The following is a 23,867-nucleotide window of genomic DNA, read 5'->3' as shown; positions in this document are numbered from 1 at the left end:
GCATAGTCAGAGAATGTGCTCATTGTCTGACATTTGCTTAGTGCTCTAGGGAATTTTTTAAAGAAAGCAAATATATTTCATTTTCAAGGTTCAAAATTGCTTTGCCAGTTTGTGCTGTATCAGTTTATGGTATAGTGGTGGGTTGTTTCATGGCACCATACAGTTTTCACAGCCTAACAATTGTATATGTAATTTTTTTCTAGGGTTATGAGAGAATTTACAATGAAATCCCAGATATTAATCTGGATGTCCCACACTCATACTCTGTGCTTGAGAGATTTGTGGAGGAATGTTTTCAGGCTGGAATCATTTCCAAACAGGTCCGAGATCTTTGTCCATCAAGGTACTGTATTTAAATACTATCTTTCATTGTAAAATACTGAACAGGAGATACTTGGGGAGCTAAGGTCAATCTCTTTCTTTCTTTCTTTCTTTCTTTCTTTCTTTCTTTCTTTCTTTCTTTCTTTCTTTCTCCCCCCTTCTTCCCTCCCTCCCTCTCCCTCCCTTCCCTCCCTCTCTCTCTCTCGTCAGAAGTATCTTTCTTGAAGTGACCGGAAATCAGGAACCCTCTACGTAAGAGTTTACAAGTGTGAAGCTTGTTTGTCTCACTGCAACTATGGACAGGACTCCCATTTGGAGGGAACTAACTTTATATAGTGTAGATGTTTACTAGGCTGTTAGTAATTGTTACTTCAGAGTAGGTATTATCACTAAAAATACAAGAAAATTGAAGATTATTTCATTAACCTTCAAGGTCTCATGACTACTGCAAACTATGTTGGCAAAGTTTGAATTCAGACTTTCTTAGACTTTTTGAAAGGTCTAAACTCTTTGCTGTACTCAGCAATAGCTTCCTTTGCTTCACGTGATGGAGAGCTGACACTGTTAGAAACTGTACATGGGGAGTGTTGTTCTTTGGAAGGAATTATATTTGGACTAGTAGGATAGAACTTAACGAGTTGATAAGGGTTTTTACCCTTAAAATATAAGGCTGTAGTGTAATAAGTTAAATATTTAGTTGTTGCTAAACTTGTATCTTATATACATTTTTGTTTGTTTTTAAGTCTGAAAACTGTAAGCTTTGAATGTTTATTTTGTGAAGAGTCTCAGAAAAACTTATTTCTAAAGTTTGGAAGCTCAGAGGAAGATGGTGGAGCAGAAATGTTTGGAAATGCAGATAGTAACTAGATGTCACATCACACATCAGTGAAACTGCACCTTGGCGAGGCCTGTTGTTCTTCACTGCTCACCCCACACTGATCTTAGGGTAGTCCTCAGCCTTCTGTTCAGGAAGACAAAGCAGATTCCTGTCAGTACCCTACGGTTGCTGTTGAAGAATTTTTTAAAGCTTGTGTTTAAAAGTCTGGTCATTTTTATTGGGCCTTTAACTCTAGGGCCATGTGAAGAGTTTGTACAGTTGTCTAGCATAATACCAAACAACTGAGACTTTTTCTCCTAAGTTTTTGCTTTTTTTGTGTTAAATGCACATGCGTGTGTGATCTTGCTTGTGCATGCTGGTGGGGGTGCAGAGTAGGTGCTATTCCTGCAACAAGTCTGTTTACACTCACTGATGTAGGCTGCTGGCCAGTTGTCCTCTTGGGGGAGCGCTGCTGCAGTAGCTACAGTGAAGTACTCTAGTAGAGAAGTGTTTCATATGTGGAGGTCAAAGGTCAATTTGTGAGAGTTCATTCTGTACTTCCATCATGGGCTGATCAGGCTTTGTGACAAGAGCCTTCAACTGTTCTGAACCACCTTGCTGGCCAAACTCTATTTTGTTAAGTTCTATTAGTTCTGTCTTTCATGATTCTTATTCATGTTTAAAGTCATTATCTTCAGCTTATTTGCTTTTAGATAAGGTAATAATAAGCACTAAAGTCTAAATAAAATGCCTTTATTTTCTATTTTAACTTTTATTATTAACTAAGTAGATAAAGTTCATTAGTAATTAAGCATTTATGTAAGCTACTCATACTTGCTCTTATCTGGTGTTTTCTAAGGCTAAGGGTATCTAGTAAATAAGGTAAAAAATATCTTTTCATAGGAATTGAGGCATGCTAATCTTACTCTGTAAGTCTTAAGTGTATAAACAAAGAAGTCAAGGTTTAATGTTTCTCATTGAATCAGATTTTTACCTGCATTTGTTTTTGTTTTTGTTATAGGGGAAGAAAGCGTTTTGTAAGCGAAGGAGATGGAGGCCGTCTTAAACCAGAGAGCTACTGAACACAAGAACTCTTACAGTCTTAGGTGTGATAACGGCAGATCTGAACTGTAAGAGTTACTAGTGCAGGTTTTTTTTTGTTTTTGTTTTTTTTTTTGGGGGGGGTGGGGGTACAAGGCATTTCTGAATTTTTTTTTTTTTTTTTTTGGGTTGTACACTCCTTTAATTTCAATGTTCTATAGGCAAAAAACTGGCCAAAGTCTACATGTTCAAGGCCACAAGTTCCTACATAGAGTTCCAAGTCATCCCATGTCATATAGTGAGACACTGTCATGGATTATTTTGTGACTGGAGAGAACCCAAGGGGGATAAGAGCAGACTGGTCTTTCTGATGGCACAAGATGCCGCACCCATGCCACATGGCTTACAGCCACCTATATGTAACTTAAGATCCAGAGAAGTCCTGAGAATCCAACTGCTCTGCCCTGTGTCCCACACGTCTTTCCCAGAAGCCACTCTCAATGTGGTGCAGATTGAGCACTCTAGTCGGCCAAACAGTCTGGTTAATCAGCCAATCCATTCCATCAGGCACAGCCTGGAAGTTATCCACATGACACATTGTATCCAAGAGGAAGGCAGGAGAAGGGCCAAGAAACTACCATGGCCTTCACTACCTTTGTCTGTCAATTAATAAAAGCCTGCTCGAACAGTGGTAGGAAGAATAAGGTATGAAGGCTCTCCAGAGCAGAGATGGCCAAGTCTGCATTTCTCAGCCGCCCTTGCATGGCCAGCTGCTGGAGAGTGGGCACAGCCTGGAAGCTCATCCTGGGGATTCAGTTAAGGGATCCAGACGCAGGCACTGGTGACAGGTCTCCTAGTCCCAGCAGGCTCAGGAGGTGACTCCAAGACCCTAAGCGTCTTCTCTGGCTCCTCTAAGGATCTTGTTTACCCACCCTTCCATTCCTGAAATTTTATAAATGTACATTTAATGGGGATTTTTGAAGGAAGTATTTTTTTCTTTTTCTTTTTTTCTTTGCTGGGTGGGGGAGGGGGGAATGAAAGGAGGGAGAGAAGAGTAACCACCTAAGTGTGGGAATTCTGATAAGCTACTTTTCTAAGTGCCATGTTTATGACCTAATCATTCCAAGTTTTGCATTGATGTCTGACTGCCACTCCTTTCTTTCAAGGACAGTGTTTTTTTTGTAGTAAAATCACTGGTTTATACAAAGCTTTAGTTAGGGGTGAAGTAAAGCTACTACTAAGCCCCCTGTTGGCTGCTGCTGTGGAAATGCTGTGCTTTGGGAGTAGACACCACACCACACTACATACACATAAACACACACACACACACACACACACACACACACACACACACACACACACACACACACACCACACACACACACACACACCATATATACTTTTGTCTTGAATTTTTAAAAGACGAGTTAGTCATGAGACTTTTTCATCTTTCCAGGGAACATATTGATTGGTCTTAAATATTAGACAGTTAAGTAAATGGTGGCTGGAACATCTATTTTTCTACAAAACTGGAAAAATGAACCCGGTTCTACAAGAATGTACAACAAAATAAAAACATGAAGCAGTGTTGATTCTTTAGTTGGAGTACATTTATTTTGTCTGTCGAAAACGTCCTTTAGGTTTTCCATCTAAACCTCATTAGGCCTTTTGTTCAATCCCAACAGGGCAAGACAACACAAAAATGTTTTGCTGTTTCTTGAGACAGTGCCTTGTTATGCAGCTCTGGCTGGCCTCGTAACTTGAGGTAGTCCAGGTTGTCCTCAAACTCAGGTAGTTTTCCTGTGTCTATTCAGTGTCCTGAGTGCTGGGAATAAAGGCATAGACCGCCATGCCTGGTTTTCAAAACAAGTACATTTGAGCTTGGTGAATTCAAATTGTTACAAACTTCTTTTTAACCTTCAAATTTTAATTAAAAGAAATAAAACAGGACTAGAGAGACTGGTAAGCAGTAGTGAGCACATGCTGTGCTTTACAGGACCCAAGGTGGGTTCCTATGCACCCACAGTGGGCAGCACACAGCCGCCAGTAATTTGAAGTCTCTAGGGGATCAAATCTTGTGGCTTCTGTGGCCACCTGCACATGGATGGCATACACACTGACACATAAAAACCTTAAATCAGTGCAATAGTTGAAAAAGAGCCTTTTAAGTTTATACTAGGGAAGTATATGCACACTTTAATCTTTTGTGTATGGAACTGGAGTTTAATGAAATTTGTCCAGTATATAAACCACTCTTATCCTTAAGGTCTGTTAACATGTTTAAAAAAGTACTCTACAAGTACTTAAAGCTTTACATTATCCAAATACCAATAAATGTAATCACCAATAAATGACTTTAAGGAGCCAGACGGCCATATTTCTAGCCTCTTTTATAAAGGCTAATTACTTAGCAAGGTTTTAAGGTCTGTGGTAACTGAACTTGTCTAGTGACTGCAGTAAAGCATTACATTTATAATTTTTACAATAGTTTCTTGGTTCCAGTGCTAGGTGTAGTCTTTTAGAAAGAAAACCCTCTGTTGTTCATGCTTCATGGGCTCTTTCTTTTAAGCTGATATTGCTTGGGTTTATTACTGTGATGGCTATAATAAACATTTCTAGTTTTTGTATTTGGTACTCAAGTAACAGGTTTTTCTTTATGTCTTAAAATTAGTGTAATCAAAAGCTTAGCTGACTCCAGAATAGCTTGAGGTTTTTTTAAGAATCAAATTTGTTACTGGGCAGTGGTGGTGCTCATGTCTTTATTCCCAGCACTCGGGAGGCAGAGGCAGGCAGGTCTCTGTGAGTTTGAGGCCAGCCTGGTCTACAAAGTGAGTTCCAAGACAGCCACAGTGGCTACACAGAGAAACCCTGTCTTGCAAAATAAACAAAAAAGGAAAAAAAAAAGAAATTTGTTTAAGAAACCAGATTTGTTTATTACTGCTGTTGTTATGGTCAGCCTACACACATTAAACATGACATGGTACATAACTGGTTAAGTTTGTTTTGGGGTAATGTATAAGCCCAACAATACATTCAATAATAAGAGTTTATTTTCAGGTTTAGGTGTCTAATAAACATGAAGAAATCCTTCACCCATAAAAGATACATTTAATTTCTTACATTCATAACAATAGGTAATTTACAATTTTAAAAGCTTTTTCAAAATCCAAAAAACTTGGCTCAAAGTTTTTCTTTTTAACACAAACCAATGTTTCGAGTTCCCAAACTTTGTATTTTAGAATTACCAATGTCTAGTTTGATAGGTGTTTTCGGCCTGTAGCTTGCTGTAGAGTGGTTCTAGCTCGTGAACAGGTAGGAGGGGGGGGAGGGGTTGTCCCCTGGTCAGTGGGCTATTTGCCGGTCTTCTTTCTCTGCCATTTCTTGTTGGCGGATTGTATCCTGTGCTGCTTGCTGCATTTTCTCCAGTTTTTCCAAAGTCAAAGATTTTAGGGGTAAAAGCTTGGGTTTACACAGCACCATTGTGGTTACATCTTCCACAGACAACTGTCCTATTAATAAGAAATAAGAAATTTGAGGAAGATGCCTGGTGGTTTTGAATTGCAACTAGAATGTAAGTCTAAAATCTTACTGTTAATGAAAAAGTTTCTGCCCCTAGACGGACAAAGCGGTAATCCCACAAGCAACAAAACACTGAAGGGTCAGGAACAAAAGATGGACTTAGATATACAACACAGCTGTTCGGGCCAAATGTTTAATTGTAAGAATATATACACAACACAAAAAATATAGCAAGGTTTAATATTTAACATGAATGTTCAAATTATGAATGGTTTAACTTGAATGGTTAGCTTTTATTACTAGAGTTTGATTTTAGGTTACTTTCCCCGTATTTTCAGTCTTCCTTTGATTTGCATTTCACTGGGAATTTCACATTGTATTCTGCACTGAGGTACAACAGAATTTACACTTACAAAAAACAGTATTTAATTTGGTATCCTTTTGTTGAGAAAAGTGAGAATTTCTTTACAACCTCCTCATGAACACACAATATAATTGAGAGTGCACGGTAAATGAGCCATGTAACCACAGGGTTGCAGATACTTAGCTATTCTTCTGTGTGATACTGTCCATCACCTGCTAAGTCTCAAGAAGCCTACTATCAAAAACTTGCAAAATATAATACCTTGTTTTGGAAGGACTTCCCGGAACATGGACTTCACTTCTGCCATCTATAAGTGCTGGATACAGTGCTTCTGTTCCTTCAATGAGAAATCAGTTACCAAGATTAGAATTCCCAAAGAATACTACTGGAGACTATAACTGAAACCACAAATACTACAGAAAGTAAACTATCCCATCTCATCAGTTTTCTGTGGTTCTCCTCTGAAATAAGGGTGAAGCATTTTATATGTATCTAGGTCTTATCAATATTTATTCAATAATAGTAATTAGAATGTTACACATTCTAATTTATTCATCCATCCTAGGAAAAAATTGCTAAAACTTCAGTTTTTCTTTTTGGTTTTACATTTTTTTTGTCTCCCTTCCTTCCTTCCTTCCTTCCTTCCTTCCTTCCTTCCTTCCTTCCTTCCTTCCTTCCTTCCTTTCTCCTTGTTTTGAGACAGAGTTTCTCTGTGTAACCCTGGCTGTCCAGGAACTCTTTGTAGACCAGGCTGGCTGGCCTTGAACTCACAAGAGGTCTTCCTGTCTCTGCCTCTCAAGTGCTGGGATTAATGGTGTGCACCACCACTGCTTGGCATGTTTTGTTTTTTTCTTTTTAAGAGGAAATCATTCAGTTGAGAAAAGGCATATAGTAAGCCATCTTGGTTCACAGACAGCTTCTCTCCCCAGGAGACACTGACACCAACACAACTACCAAATAAAAAGGGGTGAGGCAGAGACGAAGAGGTGGTAATAGACAACACTTCCTAACATTGTTTTTCTTCAGTTGCCAACAGCCAATTTCTACTTTTCAATTCCCAGCTGCACAATCTGTAAGAAGGCAACACAATGGGTAGATAAGCTATGAAAGAGACATGAAGTGTGTTTTAGTATAGTCCTGTTGAGATACTATATGCCAAAGAACCAGACTACATCTTCCTATTAATACTTTTATGGCTGGCTAAGCACATGCTGCCTGCGGGCAGAAATGCTCATTCCAAAGTCTACATCCCAGACGACAGCTATACCATCTGCTGATCCGGGATCAAGTATTCCCGGATCAAGTTGTAGAATGATGCCTTTCCAGACAGAGCCACCCATTTGGTGATGCTTCACTACCCTGATGCAGCCTTACCATGTGTCTTTCACAATATTACTACAAAGATTTATTATTTATAAAGTAGTGATGCTGGCTTGGTGCCTGCTTTCCCACCCACTGCAAGTTAATTATTTTGTTCTTTGTCATCTTGTTCCACTACTTAGACATTCCTAATAAAAGCTTTCTACTCTGTATCCTTCAAGTGATTATCTCTCATTACTCTGGAATGTCTAGGTTCCTGAGAACTTCTATCTGCTTTGCAGAACTCCTGTCTTCAAACTTGATTCCTGTTGCCTCTGCTCTGAGAGTAGATGATGTAAGGAATAGGCCAGGAAAGCAACTCATCACTATAAATGGAGTGTGAGATAAATACACTGTACAATTTCCTTAGAATGCATAACTCCTAATACAGGATCCCTTGCTATTTAGGCCTGAAACATAACAATCACAGCCTTCTTCTTCCAGGCTGGGTTGGAAGCGGATAGCAGTGATAGCCCTGGTTAAACTGACTGTAGCTACTGAACCTCCAGCCTTTCCATTAACAACATCAGAATGAAAATACTGTGACTTCCTCGGGAACAGATCTGACATGCTACTACAAGGATGGGCAGTACTGATCTTGAGAAGAAAGCATACACTTCCATATATAACCACCAAAATGCTGTCTATTGTGGTTAAGTGTTAGCTGTTTATAGAAAGCAACTCTAGCTTTGTATAATTAAATCACTACCCTTTGTTTTCCTTTAGTTTGCACCTTTTACCCATCCACAATACAGCCTGAGGAAAATGATGACACTTGGTGTTCATTTCTGTTTGAGCCATTGTTAATGGAAAGGGTGTGGAGCTAAAAGACTGGCAAAGAATGGGCTGACACTTGTGAGGGTAAGATCAGTGCTCTTATTTGCTTAGGTGGTTTCTGCTTTAGTAGGACTGATTCTTGTTCTAGGCCCCTTAGGCCTTGACAGAAGAGAAACAGGAAGGGAAGGGCTAAAATAAGCAAGGTGGAGATCTGATGGCTAGCATTGGCCAGGATATGCAGTTTTGATAATTAACTGCCTTGGGAGTCTAGAATAGGAAGGAACTTTTTTTTTTTTCCTCATAGCAGTCTGCTATTAGCCAAATGCAAGTGTTTTGTAGGGTGTGGCTACTTCTAAGCACATTATCAGTGCAGATGGGATGCATATAAAACCAGAGACTGATGGATCAAAAGAGAAATAAAACAACCATCTATTACTGAAATATACATTGAAAAACTGCCATGAAGCCCTACCATGTGCCAGACAATATTAGCAGTGAACAAAAATCTTTTGCCTTTGGAGCCTACAGCTGGGGAGAAGGGAAGAGAAACAATAGAAAGCAACTAAGTGCAGATAAAAGTTTATATTGAATGCTGGAAGAGGGTAACCCAGTTGTAATAGGAAAATCATGATGGTCCCATTAGAATGACACTTAAACAAAGACTACTTTTTTTTTTTTTTTGTTTTTTTTTTTTTTGTTTTTTTGACTCAGGGTTTCTCTGTGGCTTTGGAAGCTGTCCTGGAACTAGCTCCTGTAGACCAGGCTGATCTTGAACTCAAAAAGATCTGCCTGCCTCTGCCTCCTGAGTGCTGGGATTAAAGGCGTGAACCACCACCGCCCGGCTACAAAGACTACTTTTATATGTGAAGTTTATGTGCTATGCCTTGGAATTGTGGACAAATCAAAAGCCTGTTAGCAAAAGAAGGCTTATGGGTACCTCCTTTCAACCTTTTTTTTTTTGGTTTTCGAGACAGGGTTTCTCTGTGTAGCTTTGGAGCCTATCCTGGCACTCACTCTGGAGACCAGGCTGGCCTCCATCTCACAGAGATCCACCTGCTTCTGCCTCCCGAGTGCTGGGATTAAAGGCGTGCACCACCAATGCCCGGCCTTAATAAGCCTTTTTTATAGAGCTACTTTGCTGTATCTGCTAAAACCTCTGCATTCTACTTGAGAGCTGTCATAAAACTACAGCAGACTGTTAGGAGTAGGGATGGCCACTCAATATTGCATCAAAAATGATATATTGACAGCAATACTGAGCCTACTTGTTCAGCAATTGGTTAAGAGTTGTATGGGTTATGCACAGACTGAGATACTAACTCAGACTAAAAAATGATCTAATTGTGATGGCATATTAAGACAAATATTAAAAATCAACATAATCTTACCATATTGGAACTCAGATTTTAACACTGCCAAACACAGTGTCATTATACCACTGTTTGAAGCCCTTGGTCAGGGTGACTGGAATAGTCTGCCACTTTCTTTCCTTTTTAAAGTTTGCAATCTCAGAGAACAGTTCTGATGGGCGGTGTACTTCAAAATCCCGAGAAGGTATGCAAACCCACCACAGTAGCCTGCAATGAATTCAAAAGAACTCAAAGAAAAACAAAACCTTTGTCGTAAGATATTTTACTGTTTTTGGAGCATTGAAAGACTTGTCTAAGAAAGATGGCTTTTAAAATCAATCATGTATTGGACAAGTCAGAAGAGAAGATCACCAAAACTTTAAAAATGCAAGCTGTCTTCAAATTCTTCCCTGCAGACTCTTGGAGACATTTTGGAGAAAGTAGATTCATCACTACATGTTTCTAAATTGGCATTTTTCATCTGTAATAGTTATAAAGGACATGATTTCTACATACTTAATATCAATTTTTAAAACATGCAATGTAAACACAGCAATTTGGTAGCTAACATTTTTTTTTTAATAAAAATGAAAAGTTCTTAAGAGACTTTATTCATTTATCCCTAGATGTCTTTATTTCTATCACCCTTTGGGTGGTAAAGTGACCAAAGATAACTGAGAAAAGCTAACATGGTTGAGTTGTACAGGTAGTAATTCAAATTTGAAAGGAAGAATAAAGATCATGTGTGGTGGTTTGATTGAAAATGGTTCTCGTAGGGTCATAATAGATTTGAATGCCTGGTCACCAGGGAGTGGCACTATCTGAAAGGTTTAGGTGTGGCTTTGTTGGAGGAAAGATGCACTGAGGGTATGTTTTGTGGTTTCAAAAGCCCATGCCAAGCCCTGGGTCTCATGGCCAGCAGTAAAGATGTAGCTCTCTGCCATCTTTTCTAGCTGCACCCTGCCATGCCTTCTGCCATGATGATAATGGGCAAAACCTCTGAAACCGTGACCAAGTCCTCAATTAAATGCTTTCTTTTATGACAGTTGCTTTGGTCATGGTGTCTCTTCATAGTAGTATAACACTGACTTAAGACACCACAATTCAGGGTTAGGCTCAGTCCAGTTGGAGATAAAAATGATCGAGGTAGAGTCAGCTGCATATCATCAACGACAGAGGTACATGCAGTCACCCAAGGATGTGGGAATGGCGGGTGGTGCGATTAGCGGTAAAGACAAGTACACACAGCAGTTAAGAGAAGCATCTTGCTGGGCAGTGGTGGCGCACACTTTTAATCCCAGCACTTGGGAGACAGAGGCAGGCGGATCTCTGTGATTTTGAGGCCAGCCTGGTCTCCAGAATGAGTTCCAGGACAGCCAGGGCTACACAGAGACCGTGTTTCAAAAAGGTATGGTATGGTATGGTATGGTATGGTATGGTATGGTATGGTATGGTATGGTATGGATGTACCTTAGTTTCATAATATCAGTGTTTAGTGGAAAGTGATATGTATTAACTAAGACATTTGAACAGAATGTGTGTGTGTGTGTGTGTGTGTGTGTGTGTGTGTGTGTAAATATTTTTTAACCTCAAAAGGCAATTTTAGGATTGAATTTGTTTGGGTGCAGTCAAAAAATAAGAAAACTTGAATTACCCACCTCCTATTCATCCCACAATATGTAAGGGCAAACTAAAAGACTAGGAAAAAGTAATCATGCCTAAGATTATGTAGTTGTTAAGTGAAGATAAAGGACTTGGAATGTCATCTGCTATAATTTATTACCTGGTCCTCTTTTCAGTTTTCTCTATGCTACACCTGGGCAAATAGCTTGGAGGCCCATCAAGAGTGAAGTAATACACTCTAAGTCTATTGGAATGGGCAGCTTTGAAGCCATTAATTACAATAAGAAAGTCAGGTAAAAACGTGTCAGAAAGTCTTGGGAATGTGTACATGTTTACAAATGGCATGCAAAGTCAAGTAGTATACTTTTTTTCCTCTTTAGCAACTGTCACAGACAATACATGTAGCATGTGATGATCTTTCTTAATTTATAGATTGAGTGTATTTTAGTTGTCATGTTTGACACCACCTTGAAAACAGCATTAGGACGGGGAAACTTTTTGACTATGGATTTTATTTACAGAGTTTTTTTTTCCAGTGCTGGTGATCAACTCAGGGTCTTGCATATGATAAACAAGTGCTCTACCATGCAGCCTCAGTCCTAAGTTTTAAAAGAATGTGTGCCTAGAGCCGTCACACTCTGAGCAGATATGCAGTATGTTAAACAGCTAAACAGGGCTATAAGCTTTAGGTCCTATCTTTGTCTAGCTATCTGGAAACTGCAAGTTGTGGTCACAAAAGCAGTAAATAAAAAGAGGTACAGATTACTAAAATCTAACCCCAGTTCCATGAACATGGATTACAAACATCAAAATCAAGACTCAGGGCAGGATATGGATGCATTTTTAAAATTGTTCTAGCTCACAGGAATGCTTGGGAGTCAGTCCCAAAGATAAATGTCTTTTCCTTAATATGTGCCCACCACTCCAAACCTGTTATTTGGTCTTCACTATCACTCTTTCCCCCCCTGTAGTTAACGAACTCATCAGCTTATCATAATTATATAAAATCCACCTCTAAAGTATGAAATGGAATGCTTCAGAGTAATTTAGCAATTCCATGTATTTTAAATATGGAATTTTGTTTGATGAGAACAAAAGCTTGCATAGAAAACTGAAATTTTTTCGACTACTAATCTATTTACATTTATACTTTAAGTGGGGCATAGAGTTGTGCTCTATGGTAATTAGCTAGCTGGTTTTTCTCTGTTTCAGGCATATACTTTAAAAGAGATAACCAAAGTTATATTGATAGATAACTTAGCTGTCTGATCCTGAATATATTTCTTAACCATTATGCAGTTTGGTTTCCTCCTACAAAACATATTTCAATATTCATCCAAAATTGAAAGCTCCAAGTAAATTGAAGATATAAAAATGCCTAGAAGTTCAGTATGGCTTACTATGTTAGGTCAAGTTTTCATGTCATGATGGACTTGCTCTACACTGCTATTAAGGGATCTTCTACGTTCAAATACCTTTGAATCTTTGTAGACACTGTATTTCCTACAAATAAGATGGCATGATCTATTCAAAAATGTTTTTCTTTAAACACTTTCTTTTTACTTATTTAAATTTAAAGCAGCTTGCATTGCAAAATTGTATCCTTAAATGTTTTTGAATGAATGATTAAGCAAATATACTTCATGATATATGTAACTCAAGGTTGGAATCACGGTGAAGGTTTTAAGTGAGCAGTGAAGAGTAGAAACCTATACAGACTGTAACCAAGGGAACAGAAATCTGTTGTATGTTAAAAATCTATCTTGAAAAAAAAAATCTATCTTGCATCCTTGACAGAGATGACAAATGACTTGATTCTTACCAAGAGAAGTAAATAATAGTGCTTTTTAAAGCATTTTGAGACTCTTTAAACAAAGTCCTAATGTTTTTATGTAATATAGACATCATAAAGCTGGAGCCCTGTAGTCCCTAATTTTCTTTTCTTTTTTCTTTTTTTGGTTTTTTCGAGGCAGGGTTTCTCTGTGTAGCTTTGGAGCCTATCCTGGCACTTGCTCTGGAGATCAGGCTGGCCTGGAACTCACAGAGATCCGCCTGCCTCTGCCTCCTGAGTGCTGGGATTAAAGGTGTGCACCACCAATGTCCGGCTCCCTAATTTTTTATTTGGTCTGCTGGACATTTAAAAAATATTTGAACCAATTTTGAAACCCCACAGATTGACAGAAATCCACATTCTAGCTGTATTTGGCAGTATCTGCTAAACATGTGCTCTCAGATGCTCTGAGATTCTCTCGTGTTTTCTATCCCCATTGCCCCCCTCCCCCCAAATCAGCTCCACTGTTAAGCATAGCTGACATTTCTGACATTGACCTGCAGTAAAATGCAGAACCCACTATATTACATGCCAAGTTGTGCAGTGGTTGATGCTTGTTGGTTTTTTCAGTTGTAAACCTGTCTTTAAAGTTTGTGCCATCTCTCCAACTTCCTCTCCCCTCTTGAGACAGGATCTGGATGCAGTTGCTTAGGATGCTTTGGGACGCCTGGGCTCAAGTAATCCCCTTGCTTTATGTTCCAGTGTAGATGGTACTGCTGGTGAAAAACCCCTGGGCCTGCACACTAGGCACTAAGATTCAAATCCTAGAGATGGAAGCACCAGAAGCAATCCTATTAAATAAAGGATACTCATTGTTAAAGCTTTTAAATTCTTTTGTGAATATTCATTAAGTTAGCTCTTTTAAAGTAAATTCAATTTGGCTGGTGCAGGTTTAAGTGGGCATGGCATAGAATTGTAGGAACAACAACAAAAATTATCTTCTTTCATTCAAAAGTTGAAGTTGAATGATAGATGAAATTTCAAAAGCATATATTTTGGAAGGATAGTGGGTGGGGCAGTACAGGGGATTAAATTTAAGGCCTTTTGTATATTAGCCAAGCATTCACCACTGAGCTACACCTCCAGTCCCATATAGACTGTTCCATGTGAGCTAATAAGGAAAAGGAGAGTGAGCCCGGAAAGACTACGTTTCCCAGTAGATATATGGTAGTGACACCTAGTTTTACTCAAGCATTGCCCATATGCCAGTGGAGAAGCCAACTGACATCAGATATCAGACAGTTGGAGACATAGTAGATTCTAGTCTGCTTTGCTAGCTGGCATCTGCTAGTATAAATGCATTGCAACATGCTCAATTTGGCTAATTAACTCAGCCTTATGTTAATAAAATGTGTGATGTTTAGTTTCTGAAATGTACCTAAGCTTCAGAACAGGAACTGTTCATGGGGATATGGATGATATCATAGGTGCTGGGAGACTCCAATAGCATATACCACTATAAGGTTCATATTCACCTCATGAGAAATACTGTTCTCTAATAACCTGTTTTAAAATTCAGTTCTAGGTCACAGTCTTAAAAATATTAACCATTAACTTTGTAAAAAAGTTAATATCTGAGATAACTGGTTAGCTATTTTCATAGTATGTAAGGAAAGAGAATTATTTGATAGTTCACATTGTTTTGTAAAGCTCATTTCTCAAATCTCAGATTTTGTGCATAAAAATCTTTTATTATTAAAAATGTACACTTTTTTCTAAAGCCCTCCAGAATCTGTGAGTTGGAATCTTCTATGTTTTTGACATTAAACTTGGAGAACTGTCTCTCTCACTGACCTTTAAATATTTGATGCTCAATATATAACTAAATTATACTGCTCTAGAAATTAATAATAATGACAACCATACTCTGACCACATTCCGTGTGCTATGAGGCAAACTAAAGTAATATTGAGCCTCACTTAATATTTGAATCAAATTTAATTTTAAATTGTCTATAGACACTTAGCAAGTGAATGGTCATATTTCTGAAATCCAGGTCTGATTCTAAAACCTATTCTTAACTAGTATATTATTTAGCTTTCTTGACTCTAGTACCAAGTTAAAATTGTTTCACAATCATATATGAACACACTTCCTCTAATACAAAGAAAGCAACTATTGAAACATGTTATTTTGACTATCAGCATTATAGTTAAAACATTCTACACTAACCTAAGTGATTTCTTTTCACTTTCAAGGTGGCAAATAAGTGTAGGGCAGGAGGGACCCATGAGCTTTGGATTCTTGAGAGTTTTCCTGTTGTGATTTTAAACTGAATCCCACAGTTCTCTATCCACCAGGCAGACAATGTTCTTAATGAACCAAGTGGAAAGGATAATCTTGATTTTGCAATTTTTAATAAGCAGTGTGATCATAGAAACAACAGGACCAATTAGATCTTTCGGAAGAATTTCAGGGAGAAAATAACATCACCTAAATTGGATTGTGGCCAGATGGACAGCAGTTGCTGTGGCATCTGCTGTGATAACATCAAGATTCATGCATTTGAATTACAGAGCTACACATCTTTCAACAGCTGTCTGCAGGGTGCCAGGACTTGAAACTCAAGAAACTATTCTGACATCAGTATATTTACTGTAGATGTCATTGCAAAGTAGCAACATTTATTAAAGGGAGACAGTCTTTATTGCCAGCTCAGGGTACTAGTAAATCCTCGATATACAGGGAAATTAAATGCCAAAGCCTCCGTGTGCTAAATGGGATGAACTTTGCTAATAACACATGGCAAGGGTACAGGCAGTTGCATTTGAGAACACAACTGGCAAAAGAATACTGTTAATGTAGTCATGTACAAGAATCATTTTTTAAACCATTTTTTCTTTATATGTTTGTCTCTCTATTTATTTTTGTTTTATGTGCATTGGTGTTGGGTCCCGGAACTGGAATTACAGAACTGGGTGCTGGGAACTGAACCCAGGTCCTCTGAAAGAGCAGCCAATGAGCCATCTCCCTAGCCCCAAGAAAGAATCTTAATCAAGCCTCTGGTCTGACTTTTAATTCACATGAAGTAAGGGAAGGGATCCTTTTTTAACAATACCTCTGGGTTGACCTTTCCAAATGTCAGTGTCACAGAGGGGAAGAAGATGGGGACAGTTCCAAAGTTAAAGAGTGGTAATGTCCATGTATAATTCAACACTTTTGGACAGGATTCTGAGTTGTATATTCTCTATTTTATGTTACAAAATTGCTATTTTTCTTGGTTGTAATGATACTGTATTTTAACGTTTCTCTATTTTGAAATTCTTAGGAAATTCATGTAGGAAATCTTAGGGGTGTGTGCCTAACAGGAGACCTAAAGCCTATTTTTAAATAGTAATAATGTATGAATGTGAGGAGGAAAGACATGGGGATATAGTAAAATGTTAACACTTGTACACAGGTAAACGGTGTATAACTGTACAGCCGCTGAGCTTTTTCTCTCCCTTACCCTCCATCCTTTTTTGAGATAGGATTTCACTATGTATCCTGGTGGCTTTGAACTTGAGATTTTCTTGCTTCAGCCTCCTGAGTGCATCACACCTAGCTCTTTTAGCTTTGTATTGTCTTCACATTTTCACAACAAAACATATGGGAGGGGCTTATGTTGTGAAGATTTCAGAGGGTAGACCTCAGAAAACACTGAAAACCAAGGACTGTGCTCAGTCTCTGGTACAGTGAAGAACAGTAAAACTGCTAGGAGCGTCTTAGACGTCCAGGACACAGCTAATGATGCAACATTTTGTCCTGGCACTATTATGTGCAGAGCAGGTGAGTCCCACACAGACCATTCTATTCAGGCATTAAGCATAGTCATGAAGTTAAAAATATGTGAGCAGCTGATACATTAGTGACTATTATAAGATATGCCCGAAGTGCTATATAAGCTTGGAGAAAACCACTTTCTGTTGGAGAGAATTTGGAAACACATCTCCAAGCACTACAGAATCATGGACACAAAATCAAAAAAGGTGACATCAGACTAAATAACCTCAGAAGAGGCAAGAGTACTTCATTTTTGCCTGGGACATAGGTAGAGAAGGTTAGGTATCGGCAATTCTTAATTTACCTAAAAATTGTTGTGTTTATTTATTTATTTATTTATTTAGTTTTAGGTATTCAATCTGTAAATACTAGAACAATTGACTTCTTGAGTCAAAAAGCCTACAGAAGGAGCTGCTTGAGATAATGTCTTGAAGGAGACACACGGAGCATTCTAAGTGTTCTTTAAAAGGGTATTCGCCAGCATTAAGTTGTTGGCTAAGCCACAGACACGCACGGCTGGGCTGCTTGCAGAAGGGGAGGCAGGACAGAAAATGACAAGGTGGAAAGTGACAGTTGGGGTGGAAGTGGACTCTCTTTGGTGCTGGAGTCTGCGGTCCCTGCAGGTCAGGGCCGGACTCGAAGGGAACTCGGGAGGCTGGTCAGGCGCTCGCCCGCTCGCCAGGCCGGCCGGGCAGGCGCGGGCCCGGCTCCCTCCCTCCCTCCTTCCCGCCCTCCCGGGGCGGCCTCCGGGCCAGCCCAGGCGCGGATCGGGCAGCCTCGCCCCACAGGGAGCCTCCGAGGGGCGGGGGAGGGCCGGCCACCGCCCCAGCCCCGGCGGCCGGAAAGAACACCCTCCGCCGGCGGAAGCGGCGCTGGCCCGCCGGTCTCCTCCGGGCGCTCTGCAGGCGGCTCGCCCGGCTCGGCTCGCCCGCCTCACCCCGCCCCGCCGCTCCAGAGCCCCGGCTCCGCACCCCCGCACCCCCGCATCCCCGGGGCGCAGGCCGGGGCGACGACGCCCACCTCCGGGCTATGCCCCTGTCAGGAAGTGCCAGGCGCAACTTCCGGCGCGAGGGAGTTTTGAAGCTCTAGAGTGCGTCCTCCAGGTAAGAGGTCCGGCGTCTCAGGCAGCGGCCCGGACACACCCTGCAGCTCCCGAGCCCGACGCAACCGTCTGCCGTGGACGGTCAGGGCGCCCCCGCCGCCCTAGGTGTACTTACCGGGTCCTTCCTGCCTGCCTGCCTTCCGTCCTTCCTCCCCAGACCGCTCCGCTGTTGCCCGGGGTAACGGGGACCGGATGCAGGAAACGCGCGCGCGTACGTCAAACGGGAGGCCGGAAACGCCTCCTGCGCCAGTATCAATTATGGCTGCCGGGACTTCGACTGTAACTTCCGACTGGGGGGGGGGCGTTGCCCCTCTAGCCGGCTGGAGGCCTTCTCTGTGGCGGAGCTAGCCAGCGGCGCCCAGTGGGCGGGAGACAGACCGCGCACAGCGGCGGAGGAGAGGAAGAGGGCGGGGGAGAGGGATGCTGGCACCAACGTCCCTCTCTGATTGGACGGCTGCGTCTGCCCTGGCTCCGCCCATCCACCGTGCCCAGCAAATGCCAGGCTGGCTCGGGCGGGCCGGGGCGGGGCGATCGGAGCCGGAGTGTGTGGAGGGGCGGGGCGAGTGGGGGAGGGGCGGGGGGCGGTGGCAGGGGCGAGCGTCGCTGTGGGAGCGGAGGACGAGGAGGAGGAGGAGGAGGAGGAGGAGGAGGAAGGAGGTGAGCGGGGATGATGGTGGAGTCCGGGCTCCAGACGGCAGCCCGGGGCGGCAGAGGCGGAGGGCGCCCTTGGGTCAGCGCTGTCGCCTTGCTGCCCGCCGGGCGGTGCGGACGGCCGGCCGGCTGTCGGTAGGGGGAGGCCCGGCTCGTCCTGACAGGCGCGAGCCTCCGGGGCCGGGCGAGGCCTGACGGCTCCGGGCCCGGGGAGGCGCCGCGGCCGCTTTCCGGGGCGCCACGGCCCGGGGCGCCGGGTCTCGCAGCCGCTGCCGCACGCGCCGGCCCGGGCGGGGCGCCGAGAGAGCGGCGGCCCCAGCGGGCGGCCTACGAGCGCGGCCGGGACAGCGCCGGAGCTCGGGCGCGGGCCCGGGCGGACGGTCAGTGGCTCGCTCGCTGGCGCGGGCTGCTCGGCTGCGGGCTGCTCGGCTGTGGGCTGCCGGGATCGCGGGACGGCGGGATCGCGGGGACGGGCGGAGGCGGGGGCGCGGCGGGCCGCGGGTGGGTGGGGCGTCTCCCCTGCGCCGCCGTCCGCTTCCCACCGGACCCTGCGCGCAGAGCGGCGGATGGCCTTGGGTGTGTGCGTGCGTGTGTGTGCGTGTGCGTGTGTGTGTGTGTGTGTGTGTGTGTGTGTGTGTGTGTGTGTGTGTGTGTGCGTGTGTGGCCGGGTGAAAGGAGTTGTGGCCGCCGCGACCGCCCTGTTGAACATGCCCGACGGCAGCCTCCGTGCTGCTCCGCGGGCTGGAGGAGGAAAGTAGTGTAACTCCCCGCCCCCAGCTCGCAGCGCCCGAGGCTGCCGGGCAGAACGATTTTCCCCAGCCCCTCGGTATCCATTGTTTTGTCCCGTCCCCTCCCCCATGCCTAGGTAGAAGAATAAGGACTCCCAGGCAGTCATTTGCCCGCCTCTCCCCCTTCCCGCCCCCCCCCCCATTCCCTTTCAGAGGGTTTGTGTGATGAGCTGTGCAAGTCGAGGTGTCCAAACAGGTGGAATGCACGTCACTATCTGGGAATTGCAAAGGAGACGCTTTTGGGCTCTTTTCCGTCTCATCTCACCTTTACACTTGGACATTTGATTTTCTCTCTGGTGGTTTGTATAAAAGAGGAAACCCTGGTTTTGTGACCTACACCACAATGTTTTTGAGGACTCTAGGGAGGCTAAAGTAAAATTAGGCTGCAAATTGGAGTGTGTGGTGCAGTGGTCTCCAGCATTATGATTAAACTCTAAACTTACACCTGTGTGATCTTGTCTACTCTTCATAGATGTCAGAAGTTCCAGTATCGTCTCAGAGGGATTGCCGAATCAAAAACTTTGGGTTGCTGAGTTTCAGAATCCTAGAGTATACTTGTGCAACCAAGTGTTTTAGTCATCAGCACTGACAGAGACTTTTGATTTTAAAGACCGGCTTTATTAGTGCACTCTTAGTCTTCAGTGTCTCCCTGCCTTGGCATGACCTTTATAACTGATCTTTGCTATGTGTTTCAAGAAATTTAGGTATTTAGCTACTCACAATTTGTAACATTCAGTAAGTCTACAAAGCAAATTACAAGTATATTTTAATTTATCAAAAAGTTTTTTCATATGACAGTTAAAGATTTTAGATAAATACTAAATATTTAATCATTTTTCACATGGAGCTTTGGTTGAGTGCTTAAAAGTATTTAAATACAAAGCCTTCTAAACTTATTAAGACAAAATATTTTTATGTTAGTTTGAATATACATTTGCAAAGTAAAACAGACAAAATTTGCCCTCCCCCACAAGGTTTGTACCTTTCAAAGGATTGACTGTAACATAAAGCTAACATGAAATCACACTCCTGAAATCTCAGTTTGGAGTTATGATCTTGGCCTCACTTTAAGAGTATACTTTTCCAGGATGCTTGTTCAGTTTGTGAAGAAACTATATTTGTCACAGTTGGCATTTGTTTTATGATATGTCATTGTTTTTCTCTCATTATTTGGAAATTAGTATGGATTGAAAAGTGGTATAAAGACATACATTAATAGTTTGAACCTGGATTGCATTTTTGTTTTTAAGATGTCATAATCAGAAAGTAGATCAGAGTTGTTTTTGGTAATTGTGGCAAGTCCTGGTCCTGAATCATCATGTGAACAACATTTGAGGCACTTTATGTTTGAATAGGAACACAAAATCATATTTTTGATATGCTTGCAGCAATTCTTTTTTTTATTTTAATTAGAAAGAAAATTATTTTACGTATCAATCCCAGGTCCCACTCCCTCCCTTCCTCCTCTGCCCCTCCCCCAAACTAACACCCTACCCATCCCATACCCTTTCTGCTCCCCAGGGAGGGTGAGACCTTCCATAGGGGGTCTTCATAGTCTTTGGGATAGGGCCTAGGCCAACCCCCTTGTGTCTAGGCTCAGGGAGTATCCCTCCATGTGGGATGGGCTCTCAATTGCAGCAATTCTTTTAAAATATCACATTGGGCCAAAGATGTAGCTCAGTGGTAGAGTGTTTGCCCTGTGTTTGATTTTCTTAGCTTTTTAATAAATAAACAAATAAATAGAAAATAACTGCTCCTTATGTGACTTGGGATAGGACATAATGGCTCTCCCTCTCCCAGACATAAACTAGATGAAATAATCTCATGGTAGCTTCTGAACAGTTGCTGTGATATAAATGTACTTATTTTTATGTGTTTGAGTTTTGCTTGCATGTGTCTGTAGCACTTGCATACTTGGCAGGGACCAGAAGACTCAGATCCCCTGGAACTGGAGTTACAGAAGGTTATTAGAGGCCATATGGGTGCTGGGAATCACACCTGAACCCTCTGGAAGAGCAGTCAGTGCTTCTAACCTCTAAGACATCTCTCCAGCCCCATGTGTAAATTTTCTTATCTTTGATTACCCATATCAATTGTGAATAAAATTGGGATGTTTTGTGCAAGCAGCCAAATTTCAGTCATATTGTTTTTAAAATATGTTGACTTATCAGTATTTCTTGTATATTATAATATTTCTGAAAGGCTAGTGTTTCTAAAAAGGTAATCCACATATAAAACTCAGCATTTTAGAACAGAACAAAAGCTAGACCTTGCATTTGTAGATGGAAAGGCATTAATATTTGGAGGGTGAAGATTAAATGAAAGAGTGTTTCTGAGTTTCAGTTGCTCTGCTCTTCATGTGTCTTCATGAATGAAGGGGCACAAAAAAATCTTAATTTTAATCAAGACATAATTCAAATCAAAAAAGCAACCAAACAAATAACTTATGTCAGTGAGTTCTGAGGTTTGTAGCTTAGACTTGGTGTATAACTTCTTGTTTACAAAAGGGAGGGAGTTTAGATATTAGTATTAGATGATTAGTGAATGAGTAAATGTTTTGTTGTAAATGAATTGACATTGGCTTTGTAATTTAGCAGTAGAATAATATGGAAGGTGATACCTGAAATGGGTCATGTAAATAATTAGGTTGGTAGATGATTGATTTCTTGTTAGACTTACCATATTTCATGCATTATATATTATGTATTACACATTTTGTAATTATGGCTGATGAATTAAAGCATGAACATAGCTATGCTAATTTTACATTTTTAACTTAAGTCTTCAAATGTATACCACACCAAATCAAAGCTGTGCCTTATAGATCTTTTTAGAAGTATTTACTCTTAATGAAGTGAACTTCCAGTATTCTTATCTACTTGTCTAACCTTGCCTTTTTTGTTTTTCGAGACAGCGTTTCTCTGTGTAGCTTTGGAGCTTATCCTGGCACTCGCTCTGGAGACCAGGCTGGCCTCGAACTCACAGAGATCCGCCTGCCTCTGCCTCCCAAGTGCTGGGATTAAAGGCATGTGCCACCAACGTCTGGCTAACCTTGCCTTTTAAAATGTGAAGTTTCATAAGTTACAAGGTACTTGTAATGTGCTTGAACTTGACATGTTGCAGAGTGAAGTGCTTGTTAATAAGTGCAGAATGGAAAAAACATTTGTTAAATCTGAGAAAAAAATTGTGTTTTAAAATAGGTATCTATTTTAAGGTAAAATAGTTTTTATTTGATGTATTGTCCTTGTCCTCAGCATTTTAGCAAAACAGCATTAGTTCAGTGAAACAAAGTTAGAACACATAAAAAGAACATCAGAAGCATTCTTAAGCTTCTAGATGGTAACATGTGTTTCTTGAGTAAGTATGTAGTTCTCATTGTTGGGTTTGAAAGGAAACCAATTAGATTTCATGCTACCTCATTACACCCTAGGAAGGTCAGAAATGATAACAAAAGGCATCACATTCTGTACAAGAAGGGATTCTTTTATAGGGAAGAATGAACATACTGCTTGTATCTAAACCATTAAGGGAGATTTTTAAAATGTGAAGTCAGCTCATTAAACATACCTGAGAAATTTTTACGACTGGTTTTGTGATATCTTTATAGCACTATGAATTTCTACTGCTTCAGTATGTTATTTATTCTCCATTGCTATTTACAAGTGCTCTCATTTTAATTATATGATTTTATAGCTGATAAACCTTTTATTTGGGGCTGGGGAGACGGCTCAGTAGGTAAAATACTTGCTGTGCAAGCGTGAGGATGTGAGCTTGGGTCCCCAGCACTGACCTGTGTCTCCCCAGAACTTCAGGAGGCTGAGACAGGCAGGTCCTGTGAGCTTGCTTCCATATAGTCTACCTGAAGTAGTGAGCTCTAGATGTGCTGAGAGAACCTTTCTTTAAAAAAAAAAAAAAGTTTGAGAATGAAAGAGGAAAAAGAGGAAGACACCTTATACCGACACACATAAACACTCCAGCACACACATTTGCCGAAAAGCTCCTTCCTCTCCCCACTCCCATCTTCTGTGACACAGTCTTATTTACATAGCCCAAGCCAGTCTCCAGACTGCTTTCTGCAGCTGAGCCCTAGTGCTTCAGTGAGACTGTAGAGGGAGTGCCGCCATGCCTTGTTCTTTTTCTGATGCCCGAGGGGAATGAGTAAGTGGCTTGTTGAGATACAGGTAAGTTTCAGAATTTGAAAATAACTGCATCAGTTAATATTTCAGGTTTCTAGTTTTGTAGTTCTTGTCCACTTTGCTCTCAAGCCTTTCTTAGTAGTTCAGTCTTTAACTTTTCTATTATGCTAGGCAGTTCTTAATGGTAGGTGCTGATAATGCCGAGGCAAATACCCCTTGTTTCCTACTTTCATTAAATAAGTGTTTATTTAATGAATTAGACAAGTTGCACTTACACAGTAAGTACGGTGACAGCTGTATCACGACAAACTCAGGCAGTCTGTCTTAACTCATCTGAGTCTGTCCTGACAGACTGTCCCTGGCAGTGCTCACTGGAGGATGTGCCCTGTGTGCGATAGTTGTCGGGTAGAAAAAGAACAAGGCTTAG

General features: G+C 41.5%; 3 protein-coding genes across 6 annotated transcripts in view; 2 read left to right on the top strand and 1 right to left on the bottom strand.

Moving 5' to 3' along the window:
* Pdcd4 (programmed cell death 4) overlaps positions 1 to 3,778 on the top strand; it is a 31,923-nt gene extending 28,145 nt beyond the window's left edge. For 2 of the 3 annotated variants that reach the window (XM_027407016.2, XM_027407017.2), the window contains exons 11-12: positions 204 to 343; positions 2,160 to 3,778. In XM_027407016.2, the coding sequence (XP_027262817.1) occupies positions 204 to 343; positions 2,160 to 2,220 (201 nt within the window). In that variant the 3' untranslated portion in view covers positions 2,221 to 3,778. The remainder of the gene's footprint in view (positions 1 to 203; positions 344 to 2,159) is intronic. The other variant, XM_027407018.2, reaches the window with a different exon arrangement.
* Bbip1 (BBSome interacting protein 1) lies at positions 3,772 to 18,136 on the bottom strand. Of its 2 annotated transcripts, XM_027407020.2 has the most exons (4): positions 17,981 to 18,129; positions 9,587 to 9,775; positions 6,324 to 6,399; positions 3,772 to 5,688 (listed from the first exon to the last, which is right to left on the bottom strand). In XM_027407020.2, the coding sequence occupies exons 3-4, from the start codon at positions 6,367 to 6,369 to the stop codon at positions 5,522 to 5,524; spliced, it is 213 nt and encodes a 70-aa protein (XP_027262821.1). In that variant the 5' UTR covers positions 6,370 to 6,399; positions 9,587 to 9,775; positions 17,981 to 18,129; the 3' UTR covers positions 3,772 to 5,521. The 2 variants fall into 2 exon arrangements, with proteins under 2 accessions (XP_027262821.1, XP_027262820.1); XM_027407019.2 differs by lacking the exon at positions 9,587 to 9,775 and having other exon boundaries at positions 17,981 to 18,136.
* The window catches only part of Shoc2 (SHOC2 leucine rich repeat scaffold protein), a 72,051-nt gene continuing 65,839 nt past the window's right edge, over positions 17,656 to 23,867 (top strand). The window contains exon 1 of the mRNA XM_027407015.2: positions 17,656 to 17,866. The gene's annotated coding sequence lies outside the window, so the exon portion shown is untranslated. The remainder of the gene's footprint in view (positions 17,867 to 23,867) is intronic.

This window comes from Cricetulus griseus, chromosome 3, assembly GCF_003668045.3.
Source record: "Cricetulus griseus strain 17A/GY chromosome 3, alternate assembly CriGri-PICRH-1.0, whole genome shotgun sequence".
Taxonomy (NCBI): domain Eukaryota; kingdom Metazoa; phylum Chordata; class Mammalia; order Rodentia; family Cricetidae; genus Cricetulus; species Cricetulus griseus.
Note: the sequence above shows the minus strand (reverse complement) of the source record. Positions and strands in the feature narration are given on the sequence as shown.